We start from the raw sequence: 25,162 nt of genomic DNA on the forward strand, positions 1-25,162 counted from the left end.
TCTCTCCATGGAACTATCTATTCTCTATCATCAAGTTACCTCCTTAATATGAAGGTTTTCTAAGACCAAGACAAGTCTGTGCATTTACACGTACAACTGAAAATCAAGGCAACCACTTTTCTTTCTATTTTGAGAAAGTTGCTACAATTAGAAGACATGAACTATTTGAGCCAGAGGGTATCAAAATGCTATTGCTGTTCTCACTTATGGCCGCCATCTGAGATTCTGGAAGGCCTTTTCCTGTAGCTATTCCTCTCAAAAGCATGGCCTAAGAGTTGTTTACTTGTAAAATGCTATAAAACACAAAACCGAGTTCAAGCACACAAATAATTTCTCAGATAGACTGCCACTGAAAGTTGTGTGTAGTTTTATTTCAACATATCAAGCACAAACAGGTTTCCCCTAACTGGGGAATATGACAAGGAATGTACTTAAAAATTTGGAAACATTTACATTGAAAGATAGCCCAGACTGGCACCACCACTAAGTATTTTAAGGCTGTATATATAGCAGTACTTACCACTTGGAACTACTTCAGGCCAGAAAAGAAAGGCTTAGTATTGTCCGCAGTCTACAGAAAATATTGCAAATCTTTAAAAAATGGTGTAAAATAGGAAGACTATTAACAGAGTTGAACAATGCAGTGGCAAAACCCTTCCTCCTTCATGACCTTTGACAATAAACGTGCCTACAACTGAACACACGTACACCTACATCGCTCCCGTCCTCCTCACCTATTCTGGGGCAGTGGATTCCTCTCTACAATGCTAGTGTGTGATATCATAAAACAGCCATATAGCAAATAATAACAACAACAACAAGTGACCAGGCTTTACAAACAGGCGTGTCTGACGTTACACTTGATGGGCTCGGTCCAGACACTGGTCAGCTCCGTAACCAAGCGAGGAGCTTTCACTGAATGCTTCCCATTTCCTAAAGAGGAATGGCTCTAGGAAATTGTGCATATTTACAGTTCCCGTGGAATGGAAAATAAAACACATCCTGAGGTCCCATTCTGTGTGTGCTGACAAAATAGATCATGACTTAATATCCCGGGGGTGGATTTTTTGGACCAAGCGTGCTCCCTCCCATAATGAAGCGCAGCTGGACGGGCACCATGGACATCAGTTCTTTACAGCTCCCCAGCTGCACTCCCTCGCTCATACAGCTATGAACCAGGCCGGCATGACCTTTCTGAAGTGCTGGGGTGTTTACCATTTTGCGGGTACCAATACTGCTGGGTAATTATTAATTGCATCAGAAAATGACAAGACATAGAAAACAAATTGCACAATTAAAGCTACATTTGGCTTCAGCATTAAGGCCCATACAGGTTAAGAGGTCCTTGAAGATGTACATGTAAAAGGCAAAAATGACATAATCTGCAGGAACAAAGTTTTGCAGGTTCCCTAGTCCCTTTTTAACCTCATTTTTTGACTTTCTTCCACCTCTGCCACGTTGGTTCTAAAGTGCTTTGGTGCCTTGCTGGGCTCCTTGCGTGAGTGGCCCCTCTCCTGCAGCCAGGAAACGTTATTGCTGCCAAACGTAGTGATTTTATTTGAAGACATAATTAATGAATAGTTGACACGTAAGAAAGATGCAGAGGAGAAACCAACAGCGAGAGTCCAGAAGGAAGCTTTCAGAAGACACCTTCCTGTGGAAGGACTTTTTGTTCAGAGCACTGAGGTTTCTGGAAAAGAAAGCAGTATGTTTATTTGGGTGTTGCAGGGAGGTGTACGTTCACCTGTGTGCATGTACCCAGGGCTTCCACGCAGGGAGGGATCCCCACACTTCAGAGACACCCTCACGGGTACAGCACTGTGCCCCTCTGTTTAACAGAAAGGTGAGCACTTCCAGCTGATGCTGGATCAGAGCGAGTACGCTGGCTGGCATGAGGTGTAAGGCACAAACCCCAAGAAATCTCTTCATCCAGCATCCACTCCCAAATCTATGCCCTAATCTTCCCAAATATAAGAACTTGCCCTGGACACCCCCAAGAGTAGCAGAGAAAAGCTAAAGCCTATCACCAATGGCTTCAGCATCCAGAAATGGTGGGCCTCACATGATCCCACAACACTGAGGCCTTCGGAGGGCTGGATAATACTCCTCACACAGAGGGTGATCAGCAGGGCTCCCTGGAGCAGATGTAGCAGTTAGTAACTCCCCTGTCCTCCCCACAGGAGTCTGTGGTGCAAAGCCCTTCGCCAGCAGTAGATTAGGCAGGTGTGCTCACTGCTTACCTCAGACAGCAACTAGCATTTTATACAGAAGGTGGGAATGTAGTGCTTTTCACCCATGGAGCCCAGTTTTCAGACCACAAGCCTGCCAAACTGAGCAGATTCATAACATAGTTGATGAGAAGGGCGACTCCACGCCTTCTTGCCTAGCACAGATTTATTTATAGCCAGGATCTGGCCCATCCCATCCCAACTTCTGCAGCTATTTTGCAGCTGGGAGTGCCAGGAGATGCTTAACATGCTGAGATGCTTTTTGCCCCATACGAAGAGTCAGGAAGAGATTTCCTCACTGTTTCAAGTAGGGGGTGGCTTTGCCTTTCCGGTGTGTTAATAGGTTACTTATTGAAACAGTTGTTAACTGCCCCCTTGCAGCTGATAAGGACACTCCAAAGGCTGCAGTGAGGAGTTAAAATGCCACAGGTTATTTTTAGCCCATTAAGATCATGGATTTGATGAGAGAAAATGGTTACCTGTGTATGTCCTCTTGGGCTCTCTGTAGGGATAAGACGGCTGAATGAATTTCCTTCAGGTGATTCATTTCTTTTCCGCACTGAGCGCACAGGCTTTCAAACCCTGCAGGGAAGTATTGAAGGACATTATGTTTTGCATCACCATCTCTGGTGGTGGTGGTGAAACACAAACCAGGTTTGCCCAGCAAGTGGCTGGCTGTGATCAAATTGTCACAGCCAGGGGGAAGCTTGGGGAGATGGAGACAGGGGACATAGTCTTCCACCCCAAAAACATAGGTCAATGGAAGGTGTCCTGTGACATTGGCCTGGGGGTCCTTCTTGGCTCTCAGGAAACAATTTTTGCAGCATCCTGCCCAGCTGAGGGGAGGGAAATGGAGTGCTCACACCTGCCCCAATCTCTGAAACATTCAAGGTCACCTCAACAAAGGCTGAGAAAAGAGAATGAGAAACAAAGCTTGTTTCTTATCTGTCAATTGGAACATCAGTGTATTTTTCTCAGCATGTTCATGCCAGCTTGCGCCTACTGGAATTTCAGCCTATTTTTCCAACATGTTTGTGCCAGGAGTTGGGAAGCCCTTGTTGGCATGGATAGCATAGGGCAGAAAGAGAAGCAGAAGTACATACCAAGACTAGAAAAGCAGAACATTCTCTGTGTTTGCCTGTGGGCTAGGGGCCCACGGCATTAACTGGGCTGGGAAATGTCCCAGGACTAGCTCAAGGAATAAGGTGCCAAGGGAAGAACATTAAAGCCTGACCCACTGATACCCAAGTACTTGCCATCGTCATCTGAGAGCTCCTGCACTGACTCTGGTGTTGAACAGCTGCTCTCTGTATTCTGGCTGTGGTTGGACGGCTGATCGCTGGTCTTGCGGCGCCTGCAGTCTTTGGCAGACCTCTGGATAAAACAGGAATTAAAAGGGACTCGGTCACAGTCAAATTGAAGTCTTAAATTGTTTAAATTTTGGTTTTAAACAAAATAATTTGGGGAATATCTGTGAGATTGCAAAGTTTGACTGCTTCCTCAGCAACTCCTAGTAGCTGGGCTCCTGGCAGCTAGTTAAGGATATTACACACATGCCCCATACAGAAGCATTTCCTCAAATGATAACATCCTTAAGACACCCATCCAAATTATTCTTGTTGTAGCTTTAACTGACACACACTAGTGACAAATTTTATAGTTCTTTTGCTGAGTTGCGTACCCACCAACCAGATACGTAAGAGAAAGGATGACAAGAAGAAAAATTTAGTCTAAAATAGATTTTTCAGAAGGTGCTTGAAAGATTTAAACATCAGAGAACTTTTGTATCTAATTTCTTGATGCACTTTGGAAAGTTTCTTCCTACCTTCTGAATGGGTAAACCAAACACAGTGATTCAAACACTTCTCACTGGAGGGTCTGAAAAGCATTTATGAACCTCAACTTTCCCATTGTTTCAGACATGTTCAGATTCAGGGCATTGTGAAAGAAAAGTCTATGTTCATAATAAGATACGAGCTCCTCACTAACATGGGTTACATCTAGCTAGTTCAGCAGTTCTACATTTACAAAGCATTTTATGAATGACATATATTACTCCAAAGATGAATGCAATGAATTAAGAAAGCATCATTCCTGTTTAAAAGAGAGGATGGAGAGAGGTTTCTTGTCTTGTCTAAGAGGAAGTAAGTGGCAAAGACCAAAACTGAAGTTGCAGGATCTCAGTTGTGTACTCCAAAACCTTGCTCACAAAATCAATATGGGAAGTTTTCTGCTTTGGAAATACTGAACAGTGGAGTTCAGCTCAGTCATGTGCAAAACCCAGTATAAGAGTCACTGTCACTGGGTGGAAGAAAAATACCAAAATGAATAGGATATGTCAACTAACAATTTTAATGATTTGGAGTTAATTTTGCTGTGATATTGCAGGTCTAGAGTTGTAAGCTATATTTACCCAAAACAAACCTTTCAGCCTATGCTGCGCTTACATGAAAATGCTGCAGAAAAGGGCTACGTATCTAAACAGTCTTAAAGAATATTATATTCCCCAAACCAGGCTTTTTACCTTGTGCCGTGTAATTTGATTGTTTATGCATGTTGTTTTGTGGTTCGACATCCTTGTGGATAAGTGTCTTTCCATGGTCTGAAGTATCCCATTCTTCTCAAATTGAGCAATGTCATTCAAAGGATCCCAAGGTCTTAAACTTTTGAGACCAAAGGAAAAAACATCAGAAAAGCAACAGTCCTACCAGGTATGTTAAGAGCAATGCACCAATTCCACATGCATCAGGGTAGGCATTCACTGCTGACACTAACAAGAGTTTCTGCAGATGCTGCGTGAGGAGTAACAGATACTTCCCTCTACCTTCACAGTTCCTAGCAATAAATGAGGGGGGTTCAGCCTCCAGAGGCTTCACCCTTCTTGCCAGGGGAGGAGAACATAGTTGTCAACTCTGCTTGCACAGGGCAGAAAATCTCTGCTAAGTGATTCCACACTTGATCACAGCAATAGGGATTTGTACCAATGGCATAGCAGATTTTCCATTCTCAAGCCCTCATTTCCAACTATTCCCAATTAGTATCAGGAATATGTATTCTAATAATAACATGGCGCTCAGAAAGAGCAAGCCCAGGAATTTTGAGGAATGGCAGGACCCAAATTACAGGTCCGTAACCTCACTCACATCCTTGGGGACTCCAGCAGCGAGGTCTGTTCATAACCCCCAACCCCACCACTCACTCCTCATATTTGTAGTGCCATTCGTTAGTCACGGCGTCGTGCCGGAAGAGCAGCGGTTTCCATTCTGTGCCGTTCTCTCTCCGCTCCCGGGCAGCATTCCTCTGCTCCTCTTCCAGCACAAATTTTTCCTGCGTTGCCTTGTGTTGATCGCCTTTGTTTATTGCACTGGTAACGTGCTGCCAAAGCCTAGAAATAAACAGGGGAGCAAGTTAAACTACCTTAAAATCAACAATGCATTTTGCCAGCTGGAACCTTAAAGCAGACAGTTTTCTGGTCTATTGATACTTCAGAGGAACTGTAACAGGATTGCTCAGCCTCAGTTTTGCCTTGTAAATTAAAGGAACGTTATAAGAATGGCAACACTGAATGCTGTATACAATGATCTACTGAAGAACAAGGGAACTTTCCCTTAGATAACATCACCTACAATTACAATATTCATTAAAATCTTCAGTGCTGTCTGTGTGAGTTATTCAGTGCTGTCTGGGGGAGTTATAAGATAGTTATGCTCAATTCATTGAGGTCAGTGGCCTCTTCAGAGGATTGATGTATGATGGAGGATCTTCCTCGCCCTTTCAATGATTTATGTTTAGGAGCCTTTGTGTTAATGTCTATCCCTGAAACAAAGGCTTTATATTTAAAGTTTAGAAGCATTGGAAAACAAATTCATGTGCATGGCTTGCAGCTGCACATGCAAAGTTGTATCGCTATATAGGATTAGCAACTAGATCTGTAGGAAGCTGATTCTGCAAGGAATGGAGATGTACCTGTGCTCACAAACTGCAAGCACAAACACAGGCTTTCACTTGCACTTGTTTTCAGCTACCAAAAGATAGATGATGTGTCATATGATGTCTCATTGAGCTTCTGCCCGGAGGAGAGGATCTGCCTTTTACAAGAGAAAAATCATTACCTTTTTTTTAAACTATAGCCAAGCTGTGATAGGCCTCTCCACAGTTCCTCTGATCAGAGCACTCTGATCTTCATTTCAGATTGGAAATACTTCTAAGATTAGCAGCTAGCCCTCCCAAAACATTACCAAGTGGTTTAGCGGTTAGAATAGGTACTGGAGATCCAGGCTGTTAAAGTATTCGAGTCTCCACAAAACGCCAGTCCTCCATTTAGAAGATGAATACATTACTGCATTTAATTTGGAGCTTGCTGTGAAGCTCTTAATTTAAAAGGGATACTGATATTTTCATTATATTTCTATCATCATACGTTAACACAACACTTCCAAAAAAGCAGCCTCCTAGATAATTAACTGAAGGCAGAAGAACACTTTCCTGTCCTTTTTGACACGTCACCCCCGTTTTCCTGTGTATGAATCTTTTCGCCCAGAAACAAAGGACGGAAACTAAATTCAAACTCAAAGGGATGGGGGTGGGGGAGGGAGGAGTGAAAATAACAGCCTGAGAAAAATACTGTGGTGGCGTAGAGTCAGTCCTAAGGAATGTGGTGGTGTAAAGAGTGAGTCCTCCAATTCTAAGAACCTCAGAGGGACATGCACAAAATTGTCTGACAAGGGCAAATTACTCCATCAAGAGCTGCATGTGTCAGACAGTGAGACCCTCTGTGGTGAGCTGCATAATGGTATGAGCTTCAGAGGCTCTCCGGCATTGGCGAAAATAGGTGATTTTCTGCACTGCAGGAAAGACTAAGCAATTCAGGCAGAACATAACCTGGATCAGATGGTAATTTATTCATGCAACTGTCAGCATAATAAGGAGCTCGGTGGAACATCTGTTAGGGATCTCTAGAATTTCTCCTTCTGCCTCCTTCCCCTAGATGCATGTATCATTATTAATCTCTGACATAGCAAAGGGAGTAAGCTCTGGTAGTACCCTGGTAAACAGACAAATGGAGATTCTTTTACTGCAAGACTGAGATTTCTCTTCTCCTTTAAAAGAATCTTCTTCAGAATATTAATAGAGAAATGTGCTGCAGTGTGTTCTGCGACACTGGCAATTGCATGACTGTAAGTTACAAATACAGACTTTATTGCCTGTAACATCCACTGCTGTCCAGAACAAACTACATGTTCCTGCCTTTTTATTTTTGTGCAAACCCTTTCTTTATCCATAAAAAGGGGAATCTTCTTAGTATGATGTGATGCAACACCAAAATCAGATGCCCATAGGGAAGTAGCCAACGTAATGCATAACCAGGCAGCAAGCTGCAGGTACTGGTTTGGGATGTTAGCTGGTACTGGCTAACCATATTGGTGGGATGGCAGGACTAGTTGGTTTGAAGCCAGCACCACATGATGTTGTTCTAGCTGTTCTTACTCAAGAACTGGCTCGGGAATGCTCACTGCATCAGGCAGTCATTCCTTCCACTTCCTAAATCATGTGCCAGGATTATATTTTTAGGTAATCTAGATTACCCTAAAAAAACTGCTGCAGACTTCAGTGGAGATCTCAACTGAGATTATGAAACAGGGTTAAACATCTGCCTAATTACATTCTCTCATAAAATCCTGTTATGTGGTTCAAACTACTGCTCTGCTCATGCCAGGACTTTCCACATGATTCCTGCATCTGGTTTAAGAGGCTGTGGTTGAAACAACCCTTCTTAACAAGACATCCGACCTCAGATTGACATCTTGCCCTGCCACAAAATGTTCCAGCAGTTACAGAGACTCTGTTCATGATCTCTGGAGTTCAGGGAGAGCTGTTACTTTAGCAGACAAAACATAGTCTGCACTATTTCTGAGCCCAGCTTCCTGGTTATTTCAGAACTATACTTCATGGAAATACTCCAGAGTTAATAGACTGGAAAAAAACAGGTAAATGGCTGGGTAATATGTGCAGGCAAAGCAAGTCACTGCCTTTCCAGGACTATGCTGAGGAACTGGAGCTTTCTGATCAGAGCAAACCAGCAGGGAAGTGTCAGCGAGGCATTCCCAGAGCTCCTTACCTCTCTGACTCAAAGTCCGTCTGCTCCTCAAACAGCACAATATGGCGCTTCAGTCTCTGCCTTCGTACTTCACTGGTTGGGTTCCAGAACATTTCCATGTTCCCGTTTTTCAATTCATTTATATGCACTTCCCCATCCTGAGAAGGAAAATTAAGTGAAAAGGTTAATGACAATCAGAAACACAGGGCAAAAAATAATCCTGACAAATGGAAGGTGCTTCCGGATGATGATCAGGGACAGGGCTTGGTTGGAAGGCTTCTTTCCTCCCCTAATCCCATTATTAAATCTCACTGAACACTTCCTGAAAGTTTCTAAAATGAATGAGGCAAGGCATTCCCGGAAACACTGGCTGAATTAATCAGAGAAGAATTACAAAGGGACCCGGTCCCTTTTGTTAGTCTTGTCCTCAGACAAGGGTACCCACAGAAGCCCTAAGATGCTCTTCTTTCCCCACTGTTCCTGCCAGGCACCACCCAGCACATATAAACAAGATCCCTAGCTCCTTTTCCAGTCTTTCTTCTATTCCTCAATGCTGAAATCTCATTCAGAGCCTACTGAAATACCATCCTCTCTAGAAAGGAGAGCTAAAGCTGAGACATTCTTTCACATGTATTTCTTTTCAGTTTAGCCAGGTTTTTCTATTATTGCTTCTGAATTTCATTTAGCACTTCAAAATGCCAGGGGTCTTTCATCCTTATTCCTTACCAATTTACTTGGCCACCAACTCTTAAGCAGCACTTCTCTGATCTGAGGCTGGCTAGAAAATATTGCTGTGTCCCTGCTTAACTAAGCTGCTTCCCAGCCTTGCTCACAGACGCATGCCATGGAGCCAGACTGGGTAGTTTACAGAGCATATAGTGAACAGCATGATGCTGACTGAAAGTGGAATGAATCAGACGATTACAGCTGCTGAACATGTGCAACGGTGCCATTCAGCTGCTTGGACATGGCATGAGTATTGTGCACACCTTGTTTAGGTCATAGCTATTGGCTTTGCCTGTCGCTGCTTAATTTCTTTGCGTTCCAGCTGCTGCATTTCTTCCCCTGCCATGGTCCCTTGATGCACATCTCAAAGTCCACTTCCCACATCTTCAGCGGTGAAACACCTTCAACCCTGAGGGACTCTCATCCCTCCTCAAAGTCTCCCTCAGGACTTCCTCTGCCATGTCCTGAGGTGCCAGTTCCAGGACAGATCTCAGGTCCCCAAGAGCCCCCCACCTGTGGATGGGAGGAGGCAGGCAGGCATTGTCAAACACCACTACCTGCATCTCTAACGGGTATATATACAAGCCCTCAGCTGCTGCTTTGATCCTGGGTCTGAGAAGCATTGGGATTTGCTTCCCTTCTTTATTCAGGTGGGTTTTCAGGTCCTGAGGCAGAGAATTAGCCTTTCAGCTGCAAAGGTTTCTGTCAGGAAATCAGACAGTGCCAGAGAAAAGCCTGCAGAGCTCAGAAGAGCAGGCCAATACTCTCAGCAGGGAGGGAGGAGAAGAAACAACGTCCCTACCGCTGCACAGCAGCTACTCTATTCACAGCATGCAACTGCAAACAGCGGCTTACGGAGCCACAGTTTCAAAGTCATTTAACTTCTTTTATACACCATTCTAATTTTGTGCACCACAAACAACCAGAAACAAAGAACAAGGGAGGAATAAATTATTTTCAGGCTGATAAAACCCAAACACAGAAGGCTGGAAGCTGAGCAGCACGTAACCACGTGGCTCAGTGCCCCAGGGGAGCCACTCGATTACGTGCTCTTGTGGATGGTGTTTCCAGGACCCACTGCAGACAAGGTACTCCACAGTCCAGTACAACTCACAATTGCCAAGGCTCATCCTACCAGAAAGGGAGCTCAGAATGAAAAAGCTACCCAGGCACAGGGAGCAAATCTCCTTGTATACACCTAGAAAGGGCAAATCTCCCAATTTCAAAATGGTCATTAGCTTTTTATGTAAAAAGACAGATTGCCGGAGGGGAGGAGTCCAATACCAAAGGCTACACTGTGGTTAGGACCTCACTACAGAAAGGGCTTTATCCAGGCACATTTCACCTCACCTACTTTAAATGTCTCCTTTAGGATAAGACAAATCTTATGTCAGGAGTGACGATTTCTATGGACTGGAAAGGGAGCACAGGTTAGCTACAGTGAAGATATAGATGTCTAAATGTAGCTGAGATAAACACCTAAGTGTCCAGCCCAAAGCCAGGACTCACTGCTATTGCCTTGGTTACCAGGAGTTCCAACCAAAACTCTAGTCTACATCCTTCACCATGCAACTTTACTCTTGCTGGATTTTGGCTTAAGGATGCCTTTGAGTGATTCACTTGTAGATACTAGGCGTGGAAAGGTGCTAGCTGCTCTGCTGACTATTCTGAGCTGCCTATACAGAGAGACCCTCACAGAATCTGTCTCTTGGTCCTTCATCTCATGAGCAGAGGAATAACCATCTGCTATCAGAAAAGTTTGCTCTGAAAATGAATTTAAAACCCTGTGAAGTTCTTCCCCGATACTGCTGTAGCTGGAGAAGTATGAAACATAAGACAAAAAGAAGCCTCATGATTTTCACAATCACACATAAGACACACTATGTCTCCTGCTATCAGTGTTTCTCCTAAGCCTGGGACCCTAAATACAGAGCCACTGGCTTCGATCGAAACACACCTCATAGTGCCAGCTTTGGCCCAGGCTCTGGGAGTGCAAGTGTTACTCACACTGCAGGTGGATAGGACTATGGAAGCGTAAATGACCTTGAGAGGTGTGGCCCGGAAAGCTCTGCTCGACTGCACTCCTTGGGGATGGCGGGAAGAGGCAGGACATGGGCCCTCTGCAGCCCCTGCTCCAACACAGGGATCCTGCCAAGGACTGCCAGTCCTCCCACGCACCCTGCTGCCACGCGCACTTAAACTGTCAGCAACTTCGATTATCGTACGTTACCCAGTGTCCATTGAGACTTGCTAACACTTCTTCTCCTGATTTAATCTTCCCAGAGATTTGATTAATGCTTGCGCTGCCACCGAAGAAGGGCTGTCAGGGGAGAATAGAAATAGAAAATATGATCAGTCTAGTGAGAACTGGAAGGGAGCCAAACACAGTGATGCAGCAGGAGGGAAGGAAAGTGCAACCTGCTTGATTTCCACTATTTCTGGGGAAAGACAGAATGAATTCTAACACGGATTTTGACTGTCTAGCATTGTGCCCTCCTCCTTTTGTTTGCAATACCAAAATCACTGTAGGAGCTGCAGGAAGGGAGATAAGCCTTCAGGTGCATTAACATGCAGCATTGGAAGGCCTCGCCTTCATTGCACATGCTAGACATTGGGGTAAGTGTATGTGGGCAAGTCCTTCCCGTTGTCCAGAACCCCATTACAGTTTGCACCCTTATACTTGCAGCCTTGTACAAAGAAAAGGAGCAGCACTAATGCAGTTGGGGACTTTTCCTGCGTATGGGACAGGAACAGCAGTGTGGCACTGCAGATGGCTGCATCTGCATGAAGTTTCCAGTGTGAAGAAATTCTTGTCAGCAGCAAATAAAAAAAGAAAAAGGGTATTTCCAGAGTCGAGGAAAAAGATTCTCAGAACAATGGAAAATTCCCCTCACCTCCTCCCTGCCAAACACAGGAAACAGCAGTGATAGAGTGACCAGTTCTTCCATTCATACCACACAACATTTCTTCAGACATTTTAGCAGCTACTTTCCAGTAACGTTTGTTTAGAGGAACTTTTTTTTTTTAAATAACAATATAAAACCAAATTTCCCACAACAACCGTGGAAAAAGAATCACATGTATCCCAAGAATCAATGTTTGCAATCCAGCAGAGAATTACTACATATCCAAATTAATAACAAAGTTATGGGGTTTACCTTTAACTTCCCACAGTTCTACTAAAAAAGGTGGCTAAGAAATATTCAAAGCAGAGCACATAATTAAGGCACAGGGACCTTTCTGAGTCATGTTTGGACTAAGCATATTGTTTGCAAGCCAGAAAAGAAGGGTCTGCATTTAAAGCTCTGAAATGTTTGTAGGTTTGAGATGACACTGACCAAAGTCAGGGAAATACTCCATTGGCCTCAAGACAGTACATCAGGCCTATGGGAAGAACAGGCTTTAAAGACAAGTATATGCAAATGTCAAGGAAGTACACAGGGCAACAGTTCACTTTGTAAGGGAAAATAAAGACAGAAAATTATTACTGCCCCCACAGAAACGCAGTTGGCAAAAGACTCCCCTAACTCCAGTAATCTCTCACACATTTATGTTGGCTAAGGCTGCAACTCTAAAGTCCTGCAGGCTCTCAGTTCTCCATCTTTCATTCTATGCCCAGGCAAGAAATTGTTTGTTGGAACAGAAGAGAAATGGGTGCTCCTTAAAAAGCAAGTTAAGTATCTGAGAAAACTTACTTTCCCTCCCAATTTTTAACACATGTAACTACAGGAATGCTCAAAGATGTCTCAATTTTACCTGCATACCATAAATTTGCATCACCAGGCTTTCTACGGGAGGGAAGAGCTACTTGAACAAGTCAGTACAAGGCAATGACAATGCGGCTCATCACTGTGACAGCCACTCAAAATTATCTGCCCGAAAATGGGCTCTTACCCTACCATCAAGACAAGCTCCTGTAGCCTTGAGAAACACAAGGTACAGTTCATTGTAATACCTGCAAGGTAAGACTAGCTCCTGGAGAGCTACACTGAAGATACACATCCTAACTTGCCTCAAAGTAGTTTGTACACCTCGCTGTATTTTGCAAGCCAAAATAATTGTACCTTCCTAAAGAGAAGCCACACTGTCGTTGCCAAACATTCAGAGTAGAGTTTGGCCAGTAGCCAGCTGGCTGACCATGAACAAGTCATGTGCAAAACTCAGGCTTCCTGGGTTCAAATCGAGTTGCATTAGGCAAAAGTGACAGCAGGATGATGCCTCCTCTCTGGGTAAGCCACCCTGTGGTGCATGCATACATTGCTGGTACATAAATAATCTGGCGTGTATGGTCAAACCTTGCCTGGAGTGCAGGGGCAAGCCTGAGACTCATTCAAAATGGGGGCCACAATGTCTCTTACCTTTAGCTTGAATTCCAGTTCTGCCCTGTGGTTAGTTTTCTCACAGTCAATGGTAACTTTCCCTCCAAGCTCCATTGTCATGGTACCGTATAAAAGTCCTAAAAAGGAAAAAAGAGAGACCTCAATGGAAGTGATCTGCTTTCTCAACTCAAACTGGCTCTTGCCGACACACTGTGAAATTTGCTACTTGGCTTAAAGTTTTGAAAAGACAGAAATCAAAGTTTCTAGGAAATGGCTCTTTACTATAAGCATGAAGAATCCTCTCGAGTCCATATTGTCCACTTATTACACCAGCTAGGAAATAGCTTGACTCACAGGTGCTGATAGTGCATCTGTGGCAAGTTCAAAGTGGGAAAGGAAAAATAAGGAAATTTGTACCCAGCAACTTTATAAACTTATTTATACTAGTGCTTAAACAGACCCAGTCGCTTCTCACAGGGTGGACAGGGCAGAAAGGAGCTGTAACAGGACTCAGCAGAATCTGGGAGACTAGCAGTCATGTAGGGGACGCCTTTTTACAGATGCTTACCCTTTCCTGAACAGGTAATTTGCAGAAGAAGAAAAATTGCCAAGAGAAAGATTTATGTACAGGGATAGTTCAGACAGAGTGTGATTTACAGAAGTTACTGTTTTCAGGTAGCTAGACTACCCGTAAATATTAACTTAGAGGTCAACATGCCAAAATAAAAAATATTCAAAACTCCAAATTGGATCAAACTGCTGCAGGAGTGATTTTATCACTGTGGTTGAAATGCCACCGATGCTTTGCTCTCTAAGGCGAAAAGCAAAGTTACAGCAGTGAATCAGCAGCCACCCCCTGGCCTCAGTGCACATTCAGCTCAACAGAGCGAAGCCACATGGTAATGGGTATCAGCCTCACTGAGGCAGCTCATACGCTGAGGAATATCATGACTAGAGTAACAAAGAAATCAGAAGAGAAGTCATGAATTTTCTTTATTCTCAAAAAGCCAGAAAATATATTAAACAATTTCAGTGTTAATATTAGAAAAACTTTTTATCCTCAGAAGGTCAGAAATGGACTCTTATTCTTTCAATCTTCACTTCATCTGCAGTGCATATACGCAGTATTTTTTTGTTTCAACATAGTGTTAAAACTAACTTAAATGGGCCTAATTCTGTCCTCAGCTCTGCACAGACAAATCAAAAAGACTTCAATGAGGATTACCAGTCTTCTGCTAAATGCTATGACTCGTGTGAAGCAACTGCTCCCTGGAATTACCAGTCCCTGTGGTGCCAGCTATTCGAGAGGGAAGAAGAGAGCCAGTGCAAAGTTAGTCAGTAAGATACCATTATATTATTCTTTCTGTTTGCTTCCTGTTTGAACAGTGATAACTTACCTTTACAGTGGGCATATGGCATAGTAATTATATAATCTTCTCCCCTGTTTAGAAACATAAGCTTTGCTTTCCCATCCAACAGTGCAGAAAGTGAGTTACCTAGAATTTAAAAGTACAAATACATATATATTAAAAAACACGTTATACTTGGTCACTCATCCTATTTTAGAAAAACTTTTCCATTTAAATGGAGGTCCCTAATGAAAGAAGAGAGATGAAATGCTGTAATACAGGACCCTGGAAATCATTTACTGTTGGAGACAGGCAGTTCTAATAAACTCTCTGCTGCACAGCTCATATTTGCTCTGGCATTTACCCCTGTTGCAGAAAGGGCAGTAGATTAAATAAGTCATTAGTGGGATGCAGAAAGTAGGTCCAATGCTTAGGCGGTTTTCAGGTCCTTCTGTTCTCACAACTTTTCTGATTGTGTACGATCCCAAATAAATAAGATTGCCAGAAGGAGAGCAATGACTATTTACAAGTGTTTCAGCAAATACCTTTACTGGAGGATAGTACTTAAGAGCCGTCTGTCTAAAGAAAAAAAACCTATTTCAAACAGCAATACTGTTCCAGAGCCTGCAGTTGTGCTGTCTCCATTGATATTAAAAGGTTCAAGGACATTTTGAAGTTCTAGGGTTCAGCTTCCAGAAATTTGGGAGCTACATAAATGGTTACATTTATACAGAGACTTTTGCAAAAGTCAGTTATCTACAAAATGACTCACTTGTGAGCATATGCAAAGTAGTCTGACAACCAGACTACTTTGTTGTTCTTAACTCTCAACACACTCAGGACTAATTGAGAAACAAACCAAAACCAATGCCATGATGTTACCCAAAGATGCCTAGGCTTAATGCCTTACCATAAAACTTGGACCTAGCTAGAATGCTGCCAGTAATGCAGAATCCGTCCTTCCTATTGCTGACATGAAAAGCTGACACTGGTGGATGATGGGAGACCTAGAAGAAAAACAGGCACGGATCATTTACAGCAGTTTTTACAGGCTAAGCAGAGCAGTGGATGCATACACAGCCTCATGCGGTGTTACACATGCTCTAGGGAAAGTGCAAGGTGGAGGCTGCAGGACTGAGCGGAATCCTCCAAGCCCCATCCGTACCATTAACATCAATGCTAAAGGAGGGAACATTATATGGGAGACCATTATATATGAGACCATTATATATGTAAATTTTCACCCCCACCCCGTATTTTCTTGTCCTTGTGCATTTGAGATCACTTTAGGCCAACAGGTACACTGTCAGATTTTCAACACAATAAATGACAGTGCAGAACTTTTTGGCAGCATCTGAATAACCTCCATAAAATGGATGCAGTGGCTGAAATAAAATAAAACAAAAATCTTCAATTAAATAGGAAAAAAAATGTATGTGAAACAGGGAGTTGCTGTACCAAAGTCCACATGGTCCTCAGATCCCTCTAATAACACTGTAAATCTCAAACTAAATTTCATCAGGCCAGTTTAGTTGTGAGCTCTGCCCTTCATTTATCCCCAAAAACATAGAGATAAGCCCTCAATTTACCCCTATTAAAAACACTATAGAAAGTTTACAAATAAAGGAAGGTAGGATTTGGTTATGTGTTTTATGCCCCTTTTGACAGAGGCAACACAAACACCTTTTATTAACTATAAGAAAACAGTAGGGCAGAATCCCATGGAAAAGGTCTTTATTGAAGAGGCTAACGTTATATACGGGAGACCTGCTTTTATAGTCTTGAGTGCCCTCCAAAGCTCACATAATCTCTGCAGATCTAAAAAGAAAAAAAGATCACCAGCTAGTTTACCCCATGTCCCACTCTAGATGTTTACACAAAACTCCAAGGGTGAGATGAGGAGTGCGTTCCTACGCATGGAGGTGCAAGCACGCTGCTGTCTGCAACACCCAAGCATCCAAATAAAGCCACTTACCTGTTCAGCTATGTAAAATGTGTGACTGTTTGTCTGAGGGTGAAACCAACAGCAGCGAAACGTCTCTCCCAGAATAGGGTTGTATGGCTTTTTTATTCCCTGAAAAACAAAGTAACCAAAACCTGCTGCAAATGAAGATTTTCAATCCAACTCTACAGAGGTGGCCACAAAACAACATAATAATTTTCTCCCTGATGTTTTAAACCAAGTCAAACACAAGAACAAAAACTGAAGAACTGGTTACATATATCCTCTTAATCTAATCTTTTAATCTCAGCCATAGATTCCTCTGTTATTCTCACCAACTTAGTCTTTGATACTGCCTGATCAAAGCTTTACAAGATGATCAAACTTCACTATTTCTGCCGCTATATGCAGCAGGTGCATACTGATGTGGAAACATGACACTATGGCACTAATAGGCCTGAAAAGAGAAAGGAGACCTGCTTTCAGTCAAAGGAAAAATCTTGCATCCAAGGACATATTATCTGTTGATGACTAGTTTTGCCTTCTAACTGTCCAGTCCAAAGGCTCTGAGGTTGATCAACGCTATTTTGCACTCAGTATCTACTCCAAAACCAAATGCAACTTCGGTTTTAAAGTAATGGCCGAAGTCCTCCGAACAATAAAAGAGGTAAAGTGTCAAAGGAAAGGCAATAAAGAAATACACAACCAGAGCAGAAGATTTCAATGCCCTTTATAACACCAACTTCATGCAGTCTTTTACCTTTGGCTTCTTATAGAAGCCAGACAGATACCACCTCAAAACTTGCTTCATTCGACTGTATGGATCATCTTCAAGGACCGCCCTGCAGGACAGAACATAAAATGCTCTTTACACTATTCACACATCACATTCATTTCAGACTAGTATAATAACACTAATTTCAATAGTATTTCCCCCATACTAAAGGGAATTAACTTCTGTGCTGTGGCCAGCAAAAAAGGTGTCTGCCAGCAGAAGTATTTTTTGTTAGCAATGTACATCATACAAAACACACATAAACTCTTAAAGTGGCACCCCTTGCCCTGCACTCTTGCAAAAAGCCAAATAAATTTCTGGAGTGTATCAGGTTTGATTGGACATTCAAGTATGTTAATGTGGGACTGCCACTCACACTAGCATTTACTTACAGCTAATAGTATAGTATGAGTCATAAAAACAATAACACGCCAACAAAATCAAAGACGATTCTATGTTTGTCTCTTTTTCTTTGTTTCCCTCTTCCTTAAAAAATCTTTAAAGCTGATGTGCTACATGGCCTCTTTCAGTACTTTCAGATTCCATACAATAATTTAGGTTGGAAGGGACTTTTTACGGTCATCTAGTCCAACCCCTCCCCGCTCAAAGATGAAGTGGGAACATAGAGTTCCTGATCAGATTAGTCAGATTTAGTCATTTAGACCATTTAGTTAGATTTGAAAATCAACCTGGATAAGTTCTTGTAAAATCCATTTAGAAGGATCATCTGTACCACAAAGAGGTTTAATTAACAAAACCTCCAAACCTCTTGAAGTTTTCTTAGACCTCAGCACTGAGGAGAACCATTTCCTTGACTTCAGATGTTACAAATACCACAAACAAGGCCTGAAAATACCACGATTCTAAAATTACCCAGAGGCAGTGGAATAAATATGACTAACTAGTGCTGCTATTGGAATATTGCACATGCTGGTTTGAAAAGTATTTTCAATACTAGGCATATCTCATTGAGAAGGCTGGTCCTATCTGCAAGCATAACATTTTCTATTTTCTACTCTGCTGCTCCCATCAGGTCTCTCTCATCAAAGGTGTTAAAAGATGTTTCTTACTTGGTTATCAACCATCATAATTATATTGCTTTTGGGGGCAATTGCTTGACAATTCTGTTTGCTCTCTGTCCTATTCCCCTCTGTACATGAGTACACGGGAAGGTGGCACAGCTCCGTTGCAAGATGCTCAAAGGCATCAGCTGAATCCCCATCAGTTCCAGCCAATGCTGGCAAACATGTGCATGTGCAAAGGTAGTTTAGTCTGAAGTTTAACTGTTCTCCTTGCTTTCTTGTCCCCCACTGGCAGCAGTCCATCCTTAAAAGGTCACTGTAGCTGGCACTTGGCTTGATCCAGTGAACTGGGTATTATTTGGAAGCGTTTCAAGCATACAAACACACCCCAGCCAGCACCAAGCTAACATCGTAATGCATTTTCACAAATGTAAGAAAAGTGCCCACATCGAGCACACTCTGCGCACTGCTTACTGGGAAAGCAGGTCAGCATGGTAGTAGTAATCAGAGAGTTTGTTAAGGAACGAGCGTGGCTCCAGGATGAAGGTAGGCAGCACCACCCGTGACAGGTCCATGCCAGGCCGCAGCTGCTTCAGCAGGATCCACATCAGACTCTTGTTCTCCTCTGAGACGGTTTCTGTTTGAGATGATTCACCTGTCTACAATGGGAAAAGGGAAGTTCAGGGCAAAAACAGGAAAACCAGTTCTTGCGGGTGCATTTACCTGGAGGGTGCAAGCTCACCCAGGCACACCTGGCCCTAGCACAAGGGTGAATGCTCAGCTATGCACTGCAAAGAGTCATCAGCTCTGTCTCAGGAGAATTGAATCCCCAAAGCACTAAAGTGAGTGGTACAGAAAGCCCCAGGCCTCTGCGAGAGCTGGCATGAGGCAGGGAGCACACCTCTGCCGTGGTCCTTACTGAGCCATTCTCTCCACACACCTGAGGACAGCAATGGGCCAACCTTGACCAACATTAACCAAGGGGACTCTGCACTGGAGTCAGGAGATGTGGACATGCTCAAGGCTGTTACAGCATCACTGTGGCCTGGTGGGATGCATTCAAGAAGCTCCTCTCAGTCCCATTCTCAGCAAATGACAGGCTATAAGATTTACTATTATATGTGTAGAAAAATTTAGGAAATAAATGAATGATCAACAAAGAATGGAAGCAGTCATCCAAGTTCAAAATAAGACAAACTGGTAGTGTAGGTATGGTAAAGGCCCACTGCCAGGCAATGTGCACAAGAACTACAGCATCCCCCAACGCTGCTCAGTGCCCTTTGCAGCAGAATTGCAGGTAACAGTAAAAAAGCCAGGGATTATGCTGTGGTTTCAGCTATAACTGTGAAGTTCCTTAGCATTCGGTGGGGTTATGTGAGGTTTAACATGGGAGAATGGGCCTTTCGAGCCACTGGAGAAAGACAATGAGATGAAATTTTCAAACATGGCGGTCATATTAATGCATTCTAGGCATCATAATTTAACCATAAAAGAAAATACTTAAGCTTTCTACTGTTTTTAGGCAAGAGATTGCTGTGAGAAAAATGGCACAGATCCACTTCTGGAATGGGCTTTGGTTTGGGAGAGGACACAGCATATCCCAACAGGATTTGCAGATGGTGTAAATGACTAAACACTCATTTTCACCACCTGAGCATTCCCAGCACCACCTTTTTGGTTCCAAATCATCCCTTTTACTAGTCATCCAGAAACATACTAAGTCCAGCCTGCAGGCTGAGGGGAATTTCAGACTGAAGAACAACAAAGCTCTTTTCATTTCATTGCTTTTCCATTATCATACCATTCTTCTTGTGACAGTCTGATGCAATACACAGCTTGAACCCCCAAGAAGAAATGGAAACCATTAAAGAAATAATACCACAGCATCAGAATAGGGCTTACAATATATATGGATCTGTCAGAACTTTCATTATTTATCCAGGTTCTCAAGTGTGCGTGTATTGGCGATATAAATTCATGTCATGTTGAAACTGCTGTACAAAGTGTTACTCAGAATGAATCACTGCAGAAGGGATGGATGAAAAGGGAAGGAGAAGAAGGAGGAGAAGTGCAGGAGGATGAGAACAACTTCAAGTCATTTCTGGTTTGCTTCCCCCTAAAATACATCACCCTCAATAACTCTTCTTATAACTTGTTAAAACTAAAAGCTTGGGGGAAAAAAAGTTATTTGGTTATCAATCTACCTACTGAGGATGTGTGTTTTTTATATTCCAGACCAACTTTTGCAATCTCAAAGTCCTTCTGACACCTGTCTCTACTTTCACATTCCTACTGCAAACAAGGCAAAGCAGGAACACCAGATGCACAAGCACGTACACGCGTGCACACCTTTCAAATGATCTTTCAAAGCCAAGCTGAAAATTTAACAGTGATGTTTGCATCTATGACCTTTGTCCTGCCAAATCTGAACTGTACACACAGACTGAGGGGCAGCAGTTTCAGTTTAAGATGACAGTTGATGTCATTTACCTTGATACATCTCCGCCCATTGCTGATAGCCAACTACATCATTGCATACAACCTACTTTTCCTTATGTTACTATCACCAGTAGGATCAGACTCAACAACCAGTCCTATCTGCGTGTCCCAGGTGACGACAGCCCCATCTCTTGGCCAACAACAGAAATCTAGTAAAACACCTAACGGCCAAAGCTACATGGCAATTCTTTCTGAAAGCCCAGTGGGTGTTACCTCTGCCTGAGCAGCCACACTATGGTTAGCCTTATTTTACACTACACAAAGTGTCACTCTACAGCAGAGTCCTTTCCATTTGGTTTGTACTGCCCTTTTTTTATTTTAATGCAAAACTGCAGACATCTCTCTCACTCTCACATTCCCACATAAACACATCAGTGCTGCCTGTAAGGCTCATTCAAACACCAAAATATCAGCGTGCCCTAGCAACACTTCTAGGACAAGCTTGTCATGTGGCAGAAGGTCATTTTAGAATAAGCAGATGGTAGAAATAAAGTTTGCCTTCATTTTGCTGTTGCTTAGTTGCTCAGCCACATTCAGAATACCCTGTTTGGACTCAGTTACCATTTGCTGTGTGTTTGGGGTGGGATTTGAGGGGAGAGATGCACAAAAGAGGAGTTGGGGTTTTTTGCTTCTGCAGGCCACAGTTCTGTTTGCAAGCACATTTCTACAGCAGGAACTTGCACCTCACACCTGACATCTGAAATGGGAGCAAACATATGCTACCTGGATTGGTGGCTCCAGACCACAAACTGCTGCTCTTGGGGGTGGTTGAACTGAACTCCTCCTGCACCTCTGCAAGGTGGTACAGCAGAGATATTCTTTTGTGGTCTCTCAAAACCCACAGTTTAGTTTACATCCCAACCTACAGTTGTCCTGCTATAAGGAGTCTGTGGAGAAATAAACAGGAGTAATATAATCTGCGTGTGGGACACCTAACCATTCTCAATGTTTTAAGTTATCACTCAGTGAAACATAGTGAGTTATTAGGATATATTTAACTATGTCTGTTTCCTCAATATTAGTAGTACATTTTCAGGAAAACATTGAAAGAGGAGCATAAAAGGCTGGTGAAGGGTCTAGAGCACAAGTCTTACGAGGAGCGGCTGAAGGAACTGGGGTTGTTTAGCCTGGAGAACAGGAGGCTCAGGGGAGACTTTATTGCTCCCCACAACTACCTGAAGGGAGGTTGTGGTGAGGTGTATGTCAGTCTCTCTTCCCACGTAACAAGCGACAGGATGAGAGGAAGTGGCCTCAAGCTGTGCCGGGGGAGGTTTAGATTGGATATCAGGAAAGATTTCTTCACTGAAAGGGTTGTCAGGCACTGGAACAGGCTGCCCAGGGAAGTGGTGGAGTCACCATCCCTGGAGGTATTTAAAAGATGTGTAGACATGGTGCTTAGGGACATGTTTTGGTGGTGGACTTGGCAGTGTTAGGTTTACGATTGGACTCTTATGATCTTAAGGGTCTTTCCTAGCCTTTCTTCTATGATTTTAAGAAAGAAACAGCTTTCTAGCAAAGTGGTTTTCTTTGAAGCACCAACAAGACTTCAGCTTCTTTGTTCGAAGCAATAGGCAAGGGAGTGCTCAGAGCCCTCCTGCGCTTGCAGCAGAGCTCCTCCGCTGCCTGCCTGGACTGATTCTCACCCAACACACTTGGCTCCCCCAGCTCTCTACCACTGCCTCATTCAGAGGTGTCACAGTGACATGCAGCTAACAAAGGCTCTTATATGGAACAGAAATGCATTGTCCTGCTGTTAAATGACATGAGAAATGGCTTTCCTACAAGAAACTGTCATTTAGGAATCAAGTGGCTCAAATGCTCCATTAGGACACACAAAAAGGATGTTCCATGCATAATGAAAAAAGAAAGTATCATATTTTGTATCACATAAGGACTGAGCATCCTAATTGCCCAGGACACATGCCCAGAATAATAATTCCCCCTCCTGCTGGCTCCACAAAGCACTGTGCCAATGCTATGTGTCTCTTTAATGCAATAACTGGTTAAAGCAATCGCTGATGCTGGAAACACGCCAAAGCACAGTAGCGGAGCTGCTGCTCATAATGCATAATTATAAGAGCACATGATAATTCAACATAATTTAGCAGAAAGCTGTGCATTGCTTTATCTGTAAAACACTGGAAGTCACAAAGCTGGTTCTTAACTGCCATGCGTCTAAAAGGCTGAATGACAAATACTATGAACAGAGACATTTTAACAGAAACAGGCTGTGATTAAAATATAATTTTTCTTTTACCTCCCCAAATTCTTCATAGATCTGTTCAATGTAAGTTGTTCCTTTCCTTCCCAGAGAGACCTCTCCATGGATTTCTGACTGATCACTCTCGCTTTCATTTGTCTTCCGGCTGTTCTCATGCGTTTCGTTCTCTGACTCTTCTACATTGTCTCTCTCAGACTTGTCCGAAAAAGCATCATTGTCCAAGTGGTGGTGGTTCTCCAAGGTTGATTCATTCAAACTGCAACACACAGTTCATTACTTGCTTCAATTTAATTTACAAAGCCAGATTACGTAAGGCCTTTTAGATAAGGTGAAGACACCTCCCAGGACTCAAAATAAGGTGTGCAGCCCAGGAGAGTATAAGACATTGATTTCCTGAATAGCAGGGTTTTTATCACGGAAACAGTGAGATATTTTTCCATCAAAATTCTTCCCTCCAAACTGCACTTTGCAAAATCTGCCACACAGCTCCACTTACCCACCCTTACACAGAATTGCCGCTGGCTCCAGATGGGAGCCCACATTCCGGAGGGAAACAGAACACACACTAATGGCTGTACACTGCTGATTAGAGAACTGAAGTGTCAATCAAGAGAGATTTTTCCCGCTACAGAAGCAAATCAGTGGATTGTAGCATATGGGAAATAAATGACATGGGATACATTTTCTTTTCAGTACTACTGATACTTTATTTCAACAGATAGCGGTCCTAAGTCAGCCCTACACTAGAAAAGGCAAATTTAAAAATCAATAGAAGCAAGTATTTTCACAGCCACACCCCTAAAACTAACCTGGGGAATGTGCTTCCCCCAGATAATGTGTGGAATAACTGAGTTGAAAGCGTGGCCTGGACAATTACATGCAAGAAGAATACTCAGATTACAATAGCACCCAAGGGAAAGCGTGGAAGGTGTAGCAAGCTTCATGCTCAGTGATCCAGGCTTTAGAGAATAAGGAGAAGCCAAAAGTTCTCTCTCAAGTAGCCTTATAGAATCTCCATTTGAAAAAGCAGATGCAGCTCATATGACAGATGGCAAACATAATTAGATGGGACAGAGGTCAGATGCTGAAAAGTATTCACTAAATGCCTGTTTTTTCAAGTGATATTTAGCATGGGCTTCAGTTTTCCCTAGTCATGCATGTCTTCGCACACACATCACTACTTCATGGCCTAGCCTACCTCTCAGGTGCTGACCTTCTCAGCTTGTCCTTCCTCTGAAAATCTCTCACTCAAGTCCTCAAGCGAAATTGCTCTTGGATAGAGCAGTAAGAAAAGACTTCCAGCTATACAAGGAGTTTCAGAGGCTCTAAACAGGCACTAGATCTTCACAGAATCACAGAATCACTAGGTTGGAAAGGACCTTTAAGATCATCAAGTCCAACCATTAATCCAGAACCACCATGTCCCCTAAACCATGTCCTGAAGCGCCACATCCACACGTTTTTTGAACACTTCCAGCGATGGCGACTCCACCACCTCCCTGGGCAGCCTGTTCCAATGCCTGACCACCCTCTCAGTGAAGAAATTTTTCCTAATATCCAATCTAAACCTCCCCTGGCGCAACTTGAGGCCATTTCCTCTTGTCCTATCACTAGATACTTGGGAGAAGAGACCAACATCCTCATCGCCACTACCCCCTTTCAGGTAGTTGTAGAGAGCGATAAGGTCTCCCCTCAGCCTCCTCTTCTCCAGACTAAACAACCCCAGTTCCCTCAGCCGCTCCTCATAAGACATGTGCTCCAGACCCCTCACCAGCTTCGTTGCCCTTCTCTGGACACGCTCCAGCACCTCAACATCCTTCTTGTAGTGAGGGGCCCAAAACTGAACACAGTATTCAAGGTGCGGCCTCACCAGTGCCGAGTACAGGGCATCTTGAAGAGGTTTGCTACTTCCTGTAGTCCATCTCCCCCTCAAAGCAAAATTTCTCTCCTCAGTACATGGGAATGTTCTGTAAGTTTCAAGTCT

General features: G+C 43.2%; 1 protein-coding gene across 1 annotated transcript in view; it reads right to left on the reverse strand.

The window, feature by feature from the left end:
• Positions 1 to 1,554: 1,554 nt before the first annotated feature.
• OSBPL5 (oxysterol binding protein like 5) overlaps positions 1,555 to 25,162 on the reverse strand; it is a gene marked incomplete at its 3' end in the record, with an annotated part of 142,154 nt that continues 118,546 nt past the window's right edge. Inside the window, exons 10-23 of the mRNA XM_082000852.1 lie at positions 23,215 to 23,434; positions 18,933 to 19,117; positions 17,422 to 17,503; positions 16,695 to 16,793; positions 15,630 to 15,726; positions 14,768 to 14,866; positions 13,410 to 13,507; positions 11,282 to 11,371; positions 8,347 to 8,483; positions 5,428 to 5,613; positions 4,753 to 4,891; positions 3,473 to 3,602; positions 2,708 to 2,810; positions 1,555 to 1,690 (exon numbers count right to left, since the gene is read on the reverse strand). Of these exons, the coding sequence (XP_081856978.1) occupies positions 1,555 to 1,690; positions 2,708 to 2,810; positions 3,473 to 3,602; positions 4,753 to 4,891; positions 5,428 to 5,613; positions 8,347 to 8,483; positions 11,282 to 11,371; positions 13,410 to 13,507; positions 14,768 to 14,866; positions 15,630 to 15,726; positions 16,695 to 16,793; positions 17,422 to 17,503; positions 18,933 to 19,117; positions 23,215 to 23,434 (1,801 nt within the window). The remainder of the gene's footprint in view (positions 1,691 to 2,707; positions 2,811 to 3,472; positions 3,603 to 4,752; positions 4,892 to 5,427; positions 5,614 to 8,346; positions 8,484 to 11,281; positions 11,372 to 13,409; positions 13,508 to 14,767; positions 14,867 to 15,629; positions 15,727 to 16,694; positions 16,794 to 17,421; positions 17,504 to 18,932; positions 19,118 to 23,214; positions 23,435 to 25,162) is intronic.

This window comes from Phaethon aethereus (assembly GCF_964289735.1).
Source record: "Phaethon aethereus genome assembly, chromosome: 5".
Lineage (NCBI taxonomy): Eukaryota > Metazoa > Chordata > Aves > Phaethontiformes > Phaethontidae > Phaethon > Phaethon aethereus.